This window comes from Venturia canescens, chromosome 10 (genome assembly GCF_019457755.1).
Source record: "Venturia canescens isolate UGA chromosome 10, ASM1945775v1, whole genome shotgun sequence".
NCBI classification, from domain to species: Eukaryota; Metazoa; Arthropoda; class Insecta; order Hymenoptera; family Ichneumonidae; genus Venturia; species Venturia canescens.
In genome coordinates this window covers 9,308,013-9,323,976 of record NC_057430.1, presented here as the reverse complement: position 1 = coordinate 9,323,976, position 15,964 = coordinate 9,308,013, and the positions used below count along the sequence as shown (strand labels likewise).

Genomic DNA, 15,964 nt, shown 5'->3' with positions numbered 1-15,964 from the left:
ACAAGAAATTAGCTGCTCACTCGCATATTTAAGGGGTGAGCAGCAATAATATTTAATCGGAAATTGTATAACTTTTTTTTACTATGAAATCTAATGAATTCATGAAAATCAAAAAATCCTTACAGATTTTTCTGTACCACACTAGCATAACATTACGAAAATTGGCAATAAAAAAAAACCCCGGATTTCAATAGTTAGATTTTCAAAATTTATCGATAAAAAATAAATAAGAGAAACCATTTTTTGCTGCCCTTGCGTATAAAATGTTTCCAAATTATGTGTCAATCCCGAAAAACTTATTTTTCGGAACGAAGAGTTCGAGGAAGGTTTTTGTGAGGAGTTTCAAATGAACGTTGTCGATCGTTTGAAGTGGTTTATTTCATTCTTCCTATTCATTACAATCTTCTATATTTACAAGAGGGAAGAAATTTGCGATTTGTGCCAATGCGTCAAATTTCCCAATTCTAATGAGCTTTCTTCGTTAACTTATCTTCTAATAAAATTGTATTTTACTCATACGATTAAAATACACAATAATTATAGCTCGTAGCAGGTACACTAAGCGATTTCTATTCGACATTCATACCTTCGAGGCAAACGTCCCAGTTACCAGATATATCGACACTTTAATTGGTTCTTTTTGCGCCAAGACAATTTTTATCGTCTCATTCATTTTATATGATTACAATGATTCTGAGTTATAATTTTTTTTCTGTAATTTTTTTCCCAAGGTTTTTGTTAATAATCGTAGCAACCAGGACGATTGAAATAGATCGATAAATACATTTTTAACAAATCCGGTTAAAAGCCATATCCGAAAATGAAACTGGACCGTTTGACTCGCTCGAATTCACAATATTCCTCACACATGCCAGAGATTCTTGTTGCATTGATATCCCATGTACTATGAAATCCTGACGACAATTTCTAGCCTGAACTGGCCCCGTTTAAAAGTTTCGATATTTCAATGCGATTGCGGTTCGGTCCGGAGCAGCCGGATGAGCTCGAGTTTGTAATTCGGCACAGAAAAAATCTCTTGATTCGATGAAATCTATGAATTCGGATTTTCGTGAGGCATTATAATTTCAAAAAGTAAGGCAAATTCGATGCCTCGAGTTCTGATTTATGAAGAATATCGAGTTGGGTAACACTACGAATTCGTTTGCGTCTTTTTTCCACGGACGTTCGAGCGCCTGAACGGGCCTTTTGGCATTAGAAAATTCCTTAAAACGAAATGTGACTAAATCTAAAAATACTGAAGTTTCGCAACGATCGTCGATGATTAATTTGAGATTCGATGGCCATGACGTTGCGCGATTTATTTGGCTATTGACATACGTTGGTGGTTGAGTGATTAAATAGTAAAAAAGAAAATGCTGCTTCATTACGAAATAAAAAATATCGATCATCTGCGATTGAGATTCGGATTGTAGATTGGACGAGAATTTATGGAGTTTTGGGTCGAGTTTGTACGGACTTGGATGTATTTGGGTCTTTTCTCTCGCGTGCACCAATGCAAGTAACAATAAATTCCAGCGACTATTGCACCAACGAGGTTGCAGGCGGATGAGAATATCAGGAGTATCATCAGAATTCCCTCCACTTCGGGGCAGCTTAGATCCACGTATCTGAGCAACGGTTCCGAGGGACTCGCCAATTCTGTTCGCGGACGACAAGCGCACGTGGCGTTTTTCACTCGGGCCGGTGTACATTCCAGACCGTTCAGTTTAATGAGATGCATCGCAGCTGTAACGCATGCCACGAGGCAAGCGATCGTTGACAAGGCAGCAAGGAAGACGCTGATAACCTGAAAGTCGTATCGAAATCATCCATTTCAATTGAACCCTTTTTACTTTTGTACACGGAGAGAATTAAATCTGAAAAATTGCCGTGTGCAACGATAGCGTGGCGACGAGCTGGAATTTAAGATATTATTATGGGAGAAAAATTGAATTTTCCTATAAATTAAATAATATTTATTGTTCCAAGTAGGAACTGTTACTAAACTGAAAATTTCGCAAAATATTTAAAATTTTACAGCGCGTTATCGATAAATATTACCGTTTAATTCTCTCCGTGTAGAATATCGATTTTCGTCTCAGACGCCTAAGCAGTCTGAGAAAAACATCAAAATCTCAGAAGAAAATGATTTATGTGAGATCAGCACTAATTTTTATTTCGTTTTTAAAAAATCTGTTTTTTTTTTCGAGCAGCAACCAAAATATTTCGATGACTAGTTGGTCCGTCGAGTTCAGATTTGTCGTACTTATATTTTCTCGATCATATTTCAGCACTATGTATCAGAAAATTGAGTTGCAATCGTTGTAACATGTAACATGTAAATGCTATGAAAAAACAAACGCAAAACTGGAAGAAATCGAACTGAACGTTAATCAAGCAACGAAAAGATATAACAAGGACCCCGATATCGGAACGACCCCGCTTTACTTGGGAGCACTCTCGCCATACTGGACAAGGGAGGAAAGGTATTCAAAATCGAAGCAATCCTGAGATTGGAGGCAGTGGAAAAGATATGAAGTTTAAATAATTCATGCAATCGGAAGCTCCTCTTCATCGGTATCTTTACAAAGTTGAGCAAACTTTGAACTTTGGGACTGTGTCGAATTTGGGAACCTCCCTGTCGGACTCTGCTCAATCACGAGAGCCCAATAGTGGACTTCACCCAAAACCAGCACTCAACTCTTTTTTACGGAGATTTATATTCAAACCGATCCGCCTTAATTATAAACTACGAAATTGTGAGATTTGAAAATCATGGAGACTATCAACTCAAATAATAATAATCTCAATATTCGCCGCTCCAAATCTCCCCTCCAAAGTACAAATCCCCACTTTCGGTGGATGTACGAAATATTTCTCGCCCACAATTCTTCGCCTGTAATGTGTGATCACTCGTGCCGGGACCGTCAACCGATTACTTCACTTATAATCACGTAATCAAATCCCGGACTGGCCATCCTCGATTTTGGAATAAAATTGTATCGTGGTATTATTCATTTTGATCATCGGAAGGAAATCGGGGTCCCGGGACGACAAAGCGAATTTACACCTCCTTACCAGATAAGTTCATTTATTTGTTCAACTATATCTCACGATTTAATCCCGCTCGTCGATGGGAAAATAATTACTATGTTAACATTCATGTACTTGATTAAGATTATATAAAATGTGAAATTATATTCTCCGTCCTGATTTAGATACGTTTTGTTCAATAAAATAATCCTCACCGATTTCAAACGTAAAATATAGAAATTAGCTTATAAAATCAATCCAAACGTTGTTAACCAAATCTGTCAAGTATCAAAAACTCTGAAATAATGAGCGTGCCTTAATTGATTAAATCTACCTCATCTCTCAATGCAGCACATGGGAAATAAATGGTATAGCTATTGTGTGGGCGCACTGAGAAAAAACGGGATGTCAATGAAATACACGATCATTAGGGTGCTCCTTATTTGGGGTGATTCCAAAATTTCAACCGGACCAGGCGGAAAAAATTTCTAAATAAATAATAGAAAAGCACGTGAAGCTTTTAGGCTGTAGATAAAAAATAAAATAAAAAATAAATAAACAGTCAAGTCGGTCTGAATTCCCATTGAAATTGAATGGGAAAATTCATTGTCCTAGCGGAAGTACTTCCCATTAACCTACAGGCTACAAGTTTCACGTACTTTTTTTTTATTATTTATGTGGAAACTTTTTCCGCCTGGTTCGGTTGAAATTTCGAAATCACCCCAAATAAGAACCACCCTAATGATCATCACAAGGTTAAACATGATTAAACGAATAAAATAGTTTTAAATAAAAAAACTGCAGATTCATTCTCTCCAAAAACATTGCAGTTGAATGAAGAAAACTCTTCTATTAAGGAGGGTGGCTACCGACGATACAATGCTGCCATGCTAAACCATGTTAAATACATTAAAAATTTCAAAATTATAAGAATTTAATAAAATTTGGTGAACATATTCTTTAGTGCCAAATTTGACAATACAATTTTTTTAACATTTTTCTTCTGTACAGTTATCGAGTAATTAATGACTAAAATTCACGTGTATAAGCATTGCGTTTCCATATATATAGGTATACATTCCGGGCATAAGAAATCTGCTTTAATGCGTAATTACTCGATAACTAAGGAGAAGAAAATTTTGAAAAAAATTGTGTCTTCGCACTTGATGTTGAAGAACATTATCACCAAATTTGATCAATTTCTTATCATTTTGACGAGCATAGCCACCCTCCTTAACATCAATTGCTATTGAATTAAATTTTTTTTCTCAGTGCGTGCACGCGTGTGTGCGTTGGTAATCGAACTATAATCTCATTGGTATTGTACACGATCAGTGGAGCAATAAATATACAAGGAAAAGTAACCGACATAAGTAAGGATCGATTTTGATAAGAAATTTGTTGTGCATCGTGTTTTACTTGATTGTACTGTTCTCGGCACTTTTTTGATGTTTTCTCAAAAATGTAGCCATGTTTTTGGAAAATGAAATAATTTGTTTAATTCTTATCCAGCTGGAAGAATCCGACTCTGGAATTCTAATTTCCAATGATGAGGAAAAAAATTCTGTACCTTTGTCGACGTGAGACAGAAGCCCGGACTCATTCCAGGGTATTCTTTGCGGAAGCAACACAGCAAACAAACTCCAAAGCTTCCTGAGAGGAGGAGCTGTAAGAAATGTTATCAATGAGAATTTTTCGCTATTTGGTGGAAAATACTGTAAATTGTTGAGTTTGCGTGCTGCATATTTTCGACAAGACATAATCGAAATATTTGATATAATATCGCGAGGGGAAATAGTTGTAAAATTACCGGCATTCCGCTCCAGTAGGGGTTATCGATCGGCGGTAGATTCGGAGCCCAAAGTAGGAGCCAGAAGGCTAAAGAGGTGACAGCGAGTCCCAGAACGATTTGCATAGCCGCGAGTACATTGGCCAGACGACGATGTCGGAGTAGGGGCGGCTGGGATTTCCTCGTTGGAACTGTAACGAGAAAAAGGAGAGAAAACGAATGGAGCAAATATGAAATTCGTTCTTGATGAGGCTCATCGACTCCGGAAATATAAAATTAAAGAAAAAAATCAGGTGGGCACGTATTATTGCGATTTCGCCAGCGATAGCCTAAGAGCGAGGAGCAGAGGAGAATGAAATTGTATAGGAACGGGAACGAGCACGCGTGGACGCCGCTCGATCGGTTGTGAGCGGCCCCTTTCCCGGCTAAGTGAACCACTCGCAGTGGAAAGCCACGGAGTTTCCAATTGCTACGCGATGTAATGTGTGCCCAGGTGATGTGCGTATATACACACGTAAATATATGTGTCGAACACACATGTAATAAATACAACCTCGCTGTCGCTCCGCAAATGGCAAAGCCATGGGTTCCAAACGAATCGGGCTCTCGTCCTTGCGCTTCTTATCGCGGGACTTGTGTACAGAAGTTGAGAAAAACCTTATGAGGCAATGCTGTAATCGTTAGATATTGAGTGAAAAAAAACTGTAGTTTCTTCGTTGTATTGTTATTTCGATAATAGAGCTATGGATTACTCTACTCGAGTTTCCGGGGTAACACACTTATCGCATGTTTCGGAATAAGGTTACACTAGCATAGAAATTTCCATGGATCGGTTTTATAGCACCGCGGTAGAGGAAATTTGCCAAATCGTTAAATTGGCATTGTTAAATGGATTTATTATTTCTGCCAAATAATAATAATACGAGAAGGCAACGTATGATGGGCCAAAATCGTTAGACGTTATTGTACAGGTGATTGGCAACCCCATGTTGGTAATTAATCGGTTTAGTAATGGCTATTGTTGAAAAATAAATAATTCTGGTTAATAATTAGCAAAAAACGATGGCCCACAAGTGGTTTTTGATGTTTAGCCAATAATTGGCAGTAGCTCATCAGCCTAGTGTTGGTCGAACAATGGCATTGACGAAAATACTAATAATAACGGCTGCCAATACTGACCCGGTCATGGGCCGAGGTAGGCAAATTATTCTCGGCAAACATAGATTGACCAAGACTCGCGGGCCTGTTGTCAGGCTTGGCAATTCTTACATGGGACAGGTCGAGAAGTATTTGATTTTTCATGAAGCTATGCAAATGACTCCAGTCGTCAATTGGGTTCGAAAAATCTTTATTAGCCATCGAATATTTCAAAGCATGGGACCGCGCCAGGGATGTTCAGAATCCGTTGATTTGCAAGGGGAAAATAATATTCAACACGGTGTGAATCGAGCGAACTGTGAACTTGGCGTCGGAGGAACGATCGAGGTCGTTCTGACCCCGCGGGACTGGACGGAGGAATCATTTTTTTCATATTTTCTTCCACACATATGCGAACAAAGGATTTCAACATCTTTTCAATTGTTCATCGTGGATTCTCCGCGAAAAAGTATCGTCGACGTGAAACTGATCTCAACTTGTTTTTTATGCCTCATTCCTGCGAGAAAAGACTTGCAAACGTTTTTTTGTGCGCTTCTTCGATTTTTATGAATGAAGAAATTGGAAAAAGTGATTTAATAATTGAAGGAATCGAGGAATGTAAGAATTACGAAATGAAAATAAAAATCCAATCGATGGAGCAGTTCGCCTTAATTTGTCAGTTTACTGCTGCGTCACCATCGAGAATTTCGCATCCGCGATTTTGAGCTCTCCGTCGATCGAAAAAAGCATGTTCAATGCCTTTCGTTCGATGTGTTCGAGCGTGAAAAAAAGCTGTGAGTAGTCTGCTCATTCACTCGACCGGAATTTCAAAGATAAACGAGTACTCGAGCGTGTGAAATCCCTTAGGGCGTTCGTAACAAGATATTATATGCGTTTGCACGATTCGATGGGGAGAAAAATAGAAAATGAGGTGGCTCGAATGTGCGAGAAAAAGAGAAAGAGAGACTGGAAGAAGTTAATCGCAACCCTGTTTGACGGGAGGGTGATGAGGAGTCGAGAGCGTTGTGCTCAGAGAGGCGTCAGCGTATATATCAATGTGCATTTCAGCGAGGAAGCTCTCGAGGGAAAAACCGCTACGTAGCTCAGCTATAATCCCCGAGACGTGAGCTTTCTCGCGTGCACGCATATGTCGAAAAAACCGAACAATAAGAAACGAAACTCCTGGACCCGATGGGCTGTTATTACGAGTCCTGAATTCTTAACGAGTTTTCAATAAGTTCAACGAACTCAAAATCGTGAGCGCGTTTTTATATCAGGCTCGCTGACACAATTTCCATTGTCTTCGATAACACCTTTTTCGTCATTTTTATTCTCCAATAAACAAAAGGTCATTACTCGATCTTTTCTTTCGAAACACTATACGAACACGTTCTTCACTCGTAATTACACCGTCAACTGCAAATTCCAAACGGTACATTAACGCCTTTTTTTCTCACAAATGTAAATGAGCACACTTTCGAGCACGAGCTTTTTGTCTCCTTCGTTGAAATTTCATTATCGAGATCTCTATCAAAGCCCCTTCCCGCTCCCCTAAATCAGCATCTTTCTAATTTACATCTGCTTAGAAAATTTCTCAAGAAATACGTCAGCGTACGAGGCATGTCCTTTCGAATTCACGAGATAGACATACGAGGCGTTCGGAAGCATTGTGCGCATGCATTTTGCATTGCCAGCATCGGTTTTCCTTTGCACTTGGCTATATTTTATTGCTACAAGACAGACAGAGTGACAGGAAAAATAGTCTGGCCTCAATCCATACATAATTATATACATGTGTAGCAACGATCATAATATTGCGTAAAAACACGATTCGCAGAAGTACGTTCATATACGGATTTTTATATAAAATATGATAATACGCCTACGGTGATGCATGTGCATAATGCAACGAGGTAATTGCCCTCGCAGTTCGTCTCACTCGGCAAAGACTCAACTTTTAAACACTTTCATCGACTTCTCATTAAGTTTCTGTACCAGCAGCAAATACCTCGAAGAATTTCTGCTTCGAGTATCCTTTAAGGACGAGTCGGAGACACAGGCTTAAATATGTACGTTTATTTCTACACGTTCGATTCGTTCGTAAATTTATGTTTTAGCACGTGGATTCTTTTGTATGTGCTTCTACTGTGAATATCAATTCTTGTTACAAAAGTTCGGAGCTCCCGGACGGATGGCGCGAACTTTTATTCTCTGGAAGCCGAAATTTTTTTTCATTGTTATTTGTAGAAAACTCGGAAGTGAAATTATATTGTTTAATTCAAGTTTTATGATTAGAAGACGGAGATTTTTGCTCCTCTTTCAATAAGCAATTTGTCACAGTTTTTATAAAAAATAGCGAAGTAACTTTGAGTTTATTCGAACGCGCAGTACGCAAACGTCGGAAGAGCAAAGCTCATTAAATTTACCTACAAAATGGAACATGCGGTTCGGATGACTTATGGCGATGATTCACTCCCCTACGGCGCTGAAAAATATTTGTTTCAATGACGAAGTACTATCATCGTGCAAGAGAGACACACAGATAAGCGCGGGTTAACCTAATTACGGCTTGTTAAAAGTCATAAAATTTGGGAGTCTTTTCTCAAGCTCCGAATCCAGCGGTTCAAGATTCATCTCATGTTTATTCCCTATGAAAAAAACGACCGCATTATCTCTACTCCTCTTCGCTATGAAGATTATTCTCGGGTTCGTTCTTACGAAAAAAAAACTAGCAAAAATTTGTCTACTTCACGTAACACAAAAACGAAATCAGTCAACCGATCGGATTTTTCATTCAAACGAACTCGACTCTAGCAAAAATCTTATTATTTTTGTAATTTCATAATAATATCAAGAAAATCATTCCATCGCATTATCATACATATCTCGAAATTTTCAGATTTTTTCAGACCTTTTAAAATGATCGTAACGAGAGATTGAGCGTCAAACAAATTGGCAGCCCCCGAACAATTGCTCGGAATCGAGCGTCTGCGAATAATTTTTTTTCCTTTTTCTTCGATATTCGATATTCCTGACATCAATTAGATAAACATATGAAGAAATTGGTGTTTATCTCCCAGAAGTCGAGACAGACAAAGTTATTCCCGGAAACACGTCGAGTGCAGCGCAGGTCACGATGAAAGAAGAGATTCTATAAATATATAGAACACTAAAATCCACGGGAGACGCGATATCCGACATGCGGCGACGCGCACAAGCATGGGCCGATGGGTTCGAGGGGGAGTGAGGCGGCTCTCGAGTCTCAGAGACTTATGTTTCATCGCGAGGTGCAAACCCAGCCGGAACAGAACTGGTTTACAAGCAAGTTCATAGAGGAATAGTAGCTTCCAGTTAAAAGAGACATGCAGTTCGGGCTACATCCGATGTGTATTTCCGGCTCGCACATTCGGAGCATTTCCGGCTGAGAAAAAGCCCCGCCGTTTTCATCGAGCGACGATAAATTTCATACCGAAATAAATAACGAAAAGCATTTCAGACCGCGTTACCGTTTTCATATTTATCGTACTATTCGTGATCGTGCACTGTGTAATTCGATCGACGCAGTGACGCGTTACAAGGTCTTCGTATAAATACAGCGGATCACATGCATGCACTCGATCTCCACTCTCCTATAGAGCGGAAATTCAACGGGATTTTATATTTGAATTAAAAAAAGATCGTGAAAAACATTATATTTAAAAAATCACAAATCTGTAATTATTTTGTAAAGTGAAACAACGAAATTCAATTAAAACGTGAGAAATGAAAAATCGTGCTTGAAAAAAGATTTTGGAAACCGATGCTCCGTTCTTCTCATCCTATTTTAACAACCAAATCAATTGAACAAATTTTCCATTCAAGTTACGTGCAGCACTAAAATTTATGATATCGATCGGAGGACAAGTATTTTAATGGTAATTCGCAATAATTTTTAACATTATGAAATTGTTCTGAGAAGCTTTCAAATCCAAAACAAATCACATCAAAGGTAAAGTTATTCTATGGTGGCAGAGACTTGGAAGAAAATCGATTCTTCTCAGACTTTCAGGATCCTCTGGTACTATTCACAGCATTCGACGTCGATTGGACCGGTGCAAATTATGTTTAAATATGTGTTAAAAGTGTACTCGTCCGGTCCATCACTTTTTATTCGAATTGTTCATTCAAATAAAAATCAAAGAAGACGTTTATTCACGTGTTAATTTTATGGAACTAACATTCAGTTGAATTAAAAAATAAATCTGTTTGTGCAGACAAAAGAAAACGAGAAAATTGTGGGAATCCACATTTATGTCGAATGGTTTCATGTTTCGACATATCTTTTCAAAAACTGGGGTTGCAGCGTTCGAAATTTGAGTTTCACCAAGTTTCCATTCAATAAAAAATTTGAGTTCTATGGAATTTGCATTACTTTCAATTTCGATCGGTTGAATTTGATCCCCGAGCACGAAAATTAAGCCGTTAATCACGCACTCGCCACCCATTTTTCGTCTAAACTATTTTCAAAACCATTCCCTCTGCAATATCGTAAAAAGGTCAAGAAAAAAAGGAATTCTTGAGTAATCGATCGGTATTTCTGAGCCGGTGAATTGCAATTATTTCGAACGCTCGCTGTGCGTGTACTCACACACCGATAGTGCTATAATCACGTCAGGTGCACCTGTCGAAGAAACCTGCCCCTCGATCCCAGCACGTTCCCTTATAATCTTGTGCATTATATTTATCTTAAATACGTTAAATGGGAGTCGACGTGTGAGTCAATAAACTGTAATTTTTCTAGCACCCAAAAAAACATTGAAGCAAACAGCGTTTTTTTATTGATTTCGGTTAATAATTTTTGTGTTTTTGCTTTTATTACTTTCGAAAAATTGCATTCCTCATATTTAATTCGTTTGCTCTATATTCGATAAAACTTTTGTAGCGTATCATTGCGCAGTATGAACCACCTTAAAATTCTCTTAATATCTACGGTTTATAATATCTGTGAGAATACTTTTGTCTCGTAATGAGAATCGCAAAAGCGGGGAGAAACGTACCGGTCAGAGAGCGCTTTAACTCGCACAATTTCTTCTTCCTTTTCCCTCGCTCTCTCCCTCATTCTCTTTCTTTATCTTGAGCGAAGAGAGCCACACACGCATTTCACAGCGCGAAGCAATTATCCTCATTCTGCGGTGTATCTACGATTCCGAAGCTCGTTATCTCACGCGGCGTGCGCTCGAGGCTTTTATTTTTATATTTCTTGTGTTTATAATATATTAATATACATGAAAAAGTGAGAGGTGGGTAAGAGATTCGCGAAGGATTTCCTTCCGACGAGCCTGTGTGATGAAATCGAAAGGAGAAATCAACGGAGTGAAGAATTTATAGGTAAAAAAAGAAGAAGAAAAAATATTCGAATGTGATTAAGGGAGTTAATAATCACGAGGGGAAAAAACGAGATTTAATAGGAGAAAAAGTAAGCGTACAGTGAAACGAAGATTGGAAACACGTTTGCAGTTAATGTCGATCACAATAATAAATTATCTCCGGAACGAATGATAGGGTGTTCGATTATTTTTACCAACGTTAATCAGTGCAGAAATGGAGGGAAATAATGATCTGTCGAGATTTTATATATAACGTTCAATGATTATGCCTCGTCACGATTTCATTGCATAAACCATCATGCAAGATGACAGATGGAGGATTTTTAATACGTTTTTCCTGAAACGTGTTCTACGTGGAGTACAACGCGTTCTGTTTATATACGAACGAAAAAATGTCGTTGAAAATGAAGCCAGGGACAGCGATCAAGGCCAAACTTGAGCTCAGAACTTTTTGTTCCTGTTCCAGTGACATTTTGGACTTTATTTCTTTATCGTTCGCATCAACGAAGTTACGTGAAAGTCTGGAACTTTTACCTCAAAAATGGCACGGAGATTTCGAATTTTTCGCTGTGCATTCGATGCCCAAAAGTGAAATTCGCTCATCGATTTTACAGCGCGCGATTTCCTTCGCGAAATCGTTTTGAGAAAATTTGCTCGAAATGGCGAGACTCGAGGAAGAAAATAATCGACTTACCATTGCCAGTACGATGCATCACGATCATTCTGCTATGTCTCAGAGAATTTCTCGTGGGTGTGTGTCTGCCAGCTATTTGGGAAGCGGCCAGATTAACGGGGACAGTAGTCGAAAGACAATTGGCCATCGACGGAGCTCTCCCGAGTTCTTTGTCCCTTTCATTTCGCGTTATCCATCCTATATTGCCGGTGGAAAGAGCTCCTGAATGGGAATGAAGTCATTAAAAACTGAGAGATTGCAGTCGTAAAGAAAAAAAAACAAAATTCTGCTCTAAAAAAGTGTTGAATATGAAAATACTTGAAAAATTCGTCCGTTTCGCAATGGTCGTTCGAAAAATATTAAATTGATGGAAAGATAAAAACGAACGGCCAATCAGGGGCCGGTAGCCTTTGAACATCCAAAATCTCGTGACGAAACTCAACATTTCCAGAAATCACACATAATGAGAGGTTTACGAGTCCGGTTTCATTAACGCAGGCCGAAATTCTTAAAATAAGCGAGAAATTCTCGAACGTCCATCGCTCGTTCGTCGAAACTCATTATCATCGTACGACAATAACGAAGCTGGTTTATCACCCGCGTCGACTCACCGGTGACTTTGGTACCTTGAATCTTCGAGACATTGCCCACGCTAACTGCACTGCTAACACGATTATTATTGTTAGCCGGGTTCCCCGACGAATTCATCGTTCCGTCAGTCCCGTTGTCTCGTATTTGTTCACTCAAATTTCCTACACTCATCGCGGACGTGATGCACGGTGGCATAGCCCCGATGTCCTGAAAAAATAAACAATTTACTTTGTGAACAATCGGGCGCGATCGGTTATAAGTCCTCCGAGAGCGTGTTTTTTCGACAAATCCTCGAAACTGACAGAAAAATACGTTTCCTCGACGTCGAAATTTTGACGAAATAAATCGTTGGCAATCGACGACGATTATTTTTCAACTGTCGATCGTTTTTTGCCGAGGAACAAGGCAATTTTTTTCTCTCAGCGGCTCGACTATGGAAAAAACGTGCACACGTGATAATTAATGAAACCACGAACCTTGAAGTTGTCGTAGAAGCTCACTGGTCGACTTCTACCGGTGCACTGAACGTCCTCGTCCTGTTGCATCGTGACTCCTCCACCTTCTCCTGTATTTCCAAGCGAGTGGCCACCGTCCCCCGCGTAAACTTCACACATGCGCACCTCCTTCGGCATGTCTTGTCCTTCCGTTTTCGATTTTCTTATCGACACTTCCTATCTTATTTTCCCTATCGAGTCCGCTCCCGCAGCGGACGAGCAAAACAGTCCGACGTTCAACTGCGCCGTTATTTTTGAGTCAGTAGGAGCGAGAGGCTCGTATAATTACTCGATTATACTGTGGGCACCGGGAAGCACAGTTGGTCACACGTGTTCGAGAGAAAAAGTGCTGGTGGATATTTCCCACGGGTCGAAAGCTGCTTCCTTCCTTCGCCAACCAAATATTGTGTCGAGTGATTCATTGATCGGTGATTAGATCATTATTTCCTGGGGATTTCTCCGCCGAGTTTTCTTCACTTCGATTTTCCTCGAAGGAATATTTTCCGGTGCGTTTTCCGTGTCATCTGTCGCACTGTCTTTTTTTAATAACTAACTCGTGATTCTCGATATTACAGAGACACGTGTGTGGACGTGTATAAACGTCAAAGTTAGCGTGATTTTGTGGAAAATTCAATCTTCCGGGTACCGTGCGATGAGTCATCCACGTCAAAAGGAAGTAGTCTCGTGTCCTCGACGATTCACGATCTCGTTTATGCGACGATGCGATAGCCTCGGAGCAGCTCCGACGAGAGCGAAGAAAGCGAGAAAGGAAAAAAGAGAGTGGAGGGGGCAGAGATTTCCAGACGCACGCTGGAACACGTGCTTCGCCACGTGCTTTATCTGTCACTTGGTCGAATGTCTGGGAAATGGAGAAATTGAAAAGTTACATTTTTATTTTTCTCTTAGCCAGACAGAAACAACGAGGCACTGTTTTTATTGGCAATGAAGCGATTATTGATTGCTCGCCTCTACACATATATATTCGTGTCAATCGAACCGGTCTGACCTGTCAATACGTATATATCGATTCGATATAATTGCACGAATGTGATCGTAATCGTGGGAACCTCGACGGCACATTTTTCCACCATATTTTTCCCTAATAATTATCATGGCCAATTTTTTCCGCTCAGAAATCTGTTGCAATCACGTCATTAATTTGAAGCAAGTTCATCTGGTGACGAGTTGGTCAAACGAAAAATTATTGCCACTAGCGTAGTTGGTCCAGTGAGTTTGGTAACGCCGCGACCTCGTAACCTGTACTCTGTCTCTACAGCTGTCATTGAGAGAATTTTTCACCTGCCTTCATGTCATTATCAGTATTCAAACGGGTTTGGCATTATTAAAACATTGCAGAAACGTCTAAAAACCAAGTTTTTCTCAATTACATCAACATTTTCTCACCCGTCCTTCATGTAAGAATTTGTAATGACTAAAGTATTCCTTCGAAATGTATTGACTTGACTCCCGTATTGTTGGGAAATCAAGACGCTCAAATCAAGAGCAGTTCGACGTGAGGCCTCGTTGCGACACGACGTAAATAAATAGATTTTACACGGCCATCTCGTGTCCCTTCATTTGAAACTTCCCTTTTCATTACATTCATATTTTACGGGAAGTCCCCAATAATCACCATTTTTTGAGAAAAAAAAATCATTAATTGCAAACTTTATAAGTATTGAATGGATTTTACGAAGTTGTAAACATATTCTTCAGGTATTTTTCTATCACTTTTGAAAGTTGCTGCCAAGAACTGTTAGTCAATGCCTGCAAATTTCATATGCAAAGACAAGAAAACCATTGAAACCCGGAAGAGACCGTGTTAATCTGGAGAATCCGCTTTAATTATTTTCTCACGAACAAAGTATCCTCGGGCCTTGAAATTTCGACACGACATTTTTTTAATTATTCATTACTGTATTCGATTTTTTAAATCTAAATCTCTTCGTTAGTTCGATTACCAGATGAACTTCCGTAATGAATCGAAGCCAAGTTTGCCAGATTGCTGCCGGTTGGCTGTTTCTTTCTGGTTCTCTCGCCATTCTTTCTCGAATTTATATTCGTCGCTTGTTTTCACATCAATGCCCACGCGGACGAGATTCGAACGTTGCCTTCACCGGGTTCACCGTCTTTCAACCCGAATTTCGTGAGTTTTATCACTCCGAGAGAGTAACCGGGTTCGTTAAACCCCGCAAATAATCTCGCAAAGAGGTCATTATGCCTAGGAAACATAACGCGCACCCGTTGATGGAGAAATTACTTATTTCCAGCGTGCACGTAACCCGAACACCGTGTGTGATTAAGCTTCTCTCGTTGTCGCGTTGCATTCATCGTCGAACGAGGATGCGACGACGACGGAGCGCAGCTAGGGAATAGGTCATTTCGCGCGAACTCCTGCCTCCTCGCAGCTTTACCTCGCAACCGCGATGTTTGCTAGAGAAATTTACTTTTCATTGCCCCCACACGAATATTCCTCTCGGAGTATGTTAAAGGCTCACATTTGTATGCACACCATCAATAATGCCAAGTGGTATCGAGTTGCGCAACGCCCACCGTATTCAATACCGAACGACAATCGCAAGGGGTATTCACGCATGCTGGTGCTACACTCAATAACAATAGAGAGTGTTTTAATTAAAGGGGATTTACTCTGGTGCTATACAGTCTGCAATGCCCGACAGTATTTTAATGAAAGAGAATTCCTAGTTACAAGTGTCCCTAATCAGCACACATAGATTTTCATGTATCATTTTCAGCAGTTTAATATAGCGAGAGAAAATGGGGTCAAAAATCGTCGAGGAACCAGCCTTCCTGGATCGTCGATCGGCATTTCCAACGTTTTTGCCAAAAATCTCGTTTCCTTTGGAATTAGCTGACTTTT

General features: G+C 39.7%; 1 protein-coding gene and 1 long non-coding RNA gene across 2 annotated transcripts; one reads left to right on the top strand and one right to left on the bottom strand.

The window, feature by feature from the left end:
* Positions 1 to 359: 359 nt before the first annotated feature.
* On the bottom strand, positions 360 to 13,329 carry LOC122417256 (uncharacterized). The gene is made up of 6 exons (XM_043430633.1): positions 13,066 to 13,329; positions 12,610 to 12,796; positions 12,020 to 12,220; positions 4,844 to 5,013; positions 4,604 to 4,699; positions 360 to 1,807 (listed from the first exon to the last, which is right to left on the bottom strand). The coding sequence occupies exons 1-6, from the start codon at positions 13,219 to 13,221 to the stop codon at positions 1,406 to 1,408; spliced, it is 1,212 nt and encodes a 403-aa protein (XP_043286568.1). The 5' UTR covers positions 13,222 to 13,329; the 3' UTR covers positions 360 to 1,405.
* Positions 13,330 to 13,458: 129 nt separating this feature from the next.
* Positions 13,459 to 14,643, top strand: LOC122417258 (uncharacterized). Its single transcript, XR_006262252.1, has 2 exons — positions 13,459 to 13,589; positions 13,659 to 14,643. It is a non-coding gene; the product is annotated as an uncharacterized lncRNA (long non-coding RNA).
* The last annotated feature ends 1,321 nt before the right edge of the window (positions 14,644 to 15,964 follow it).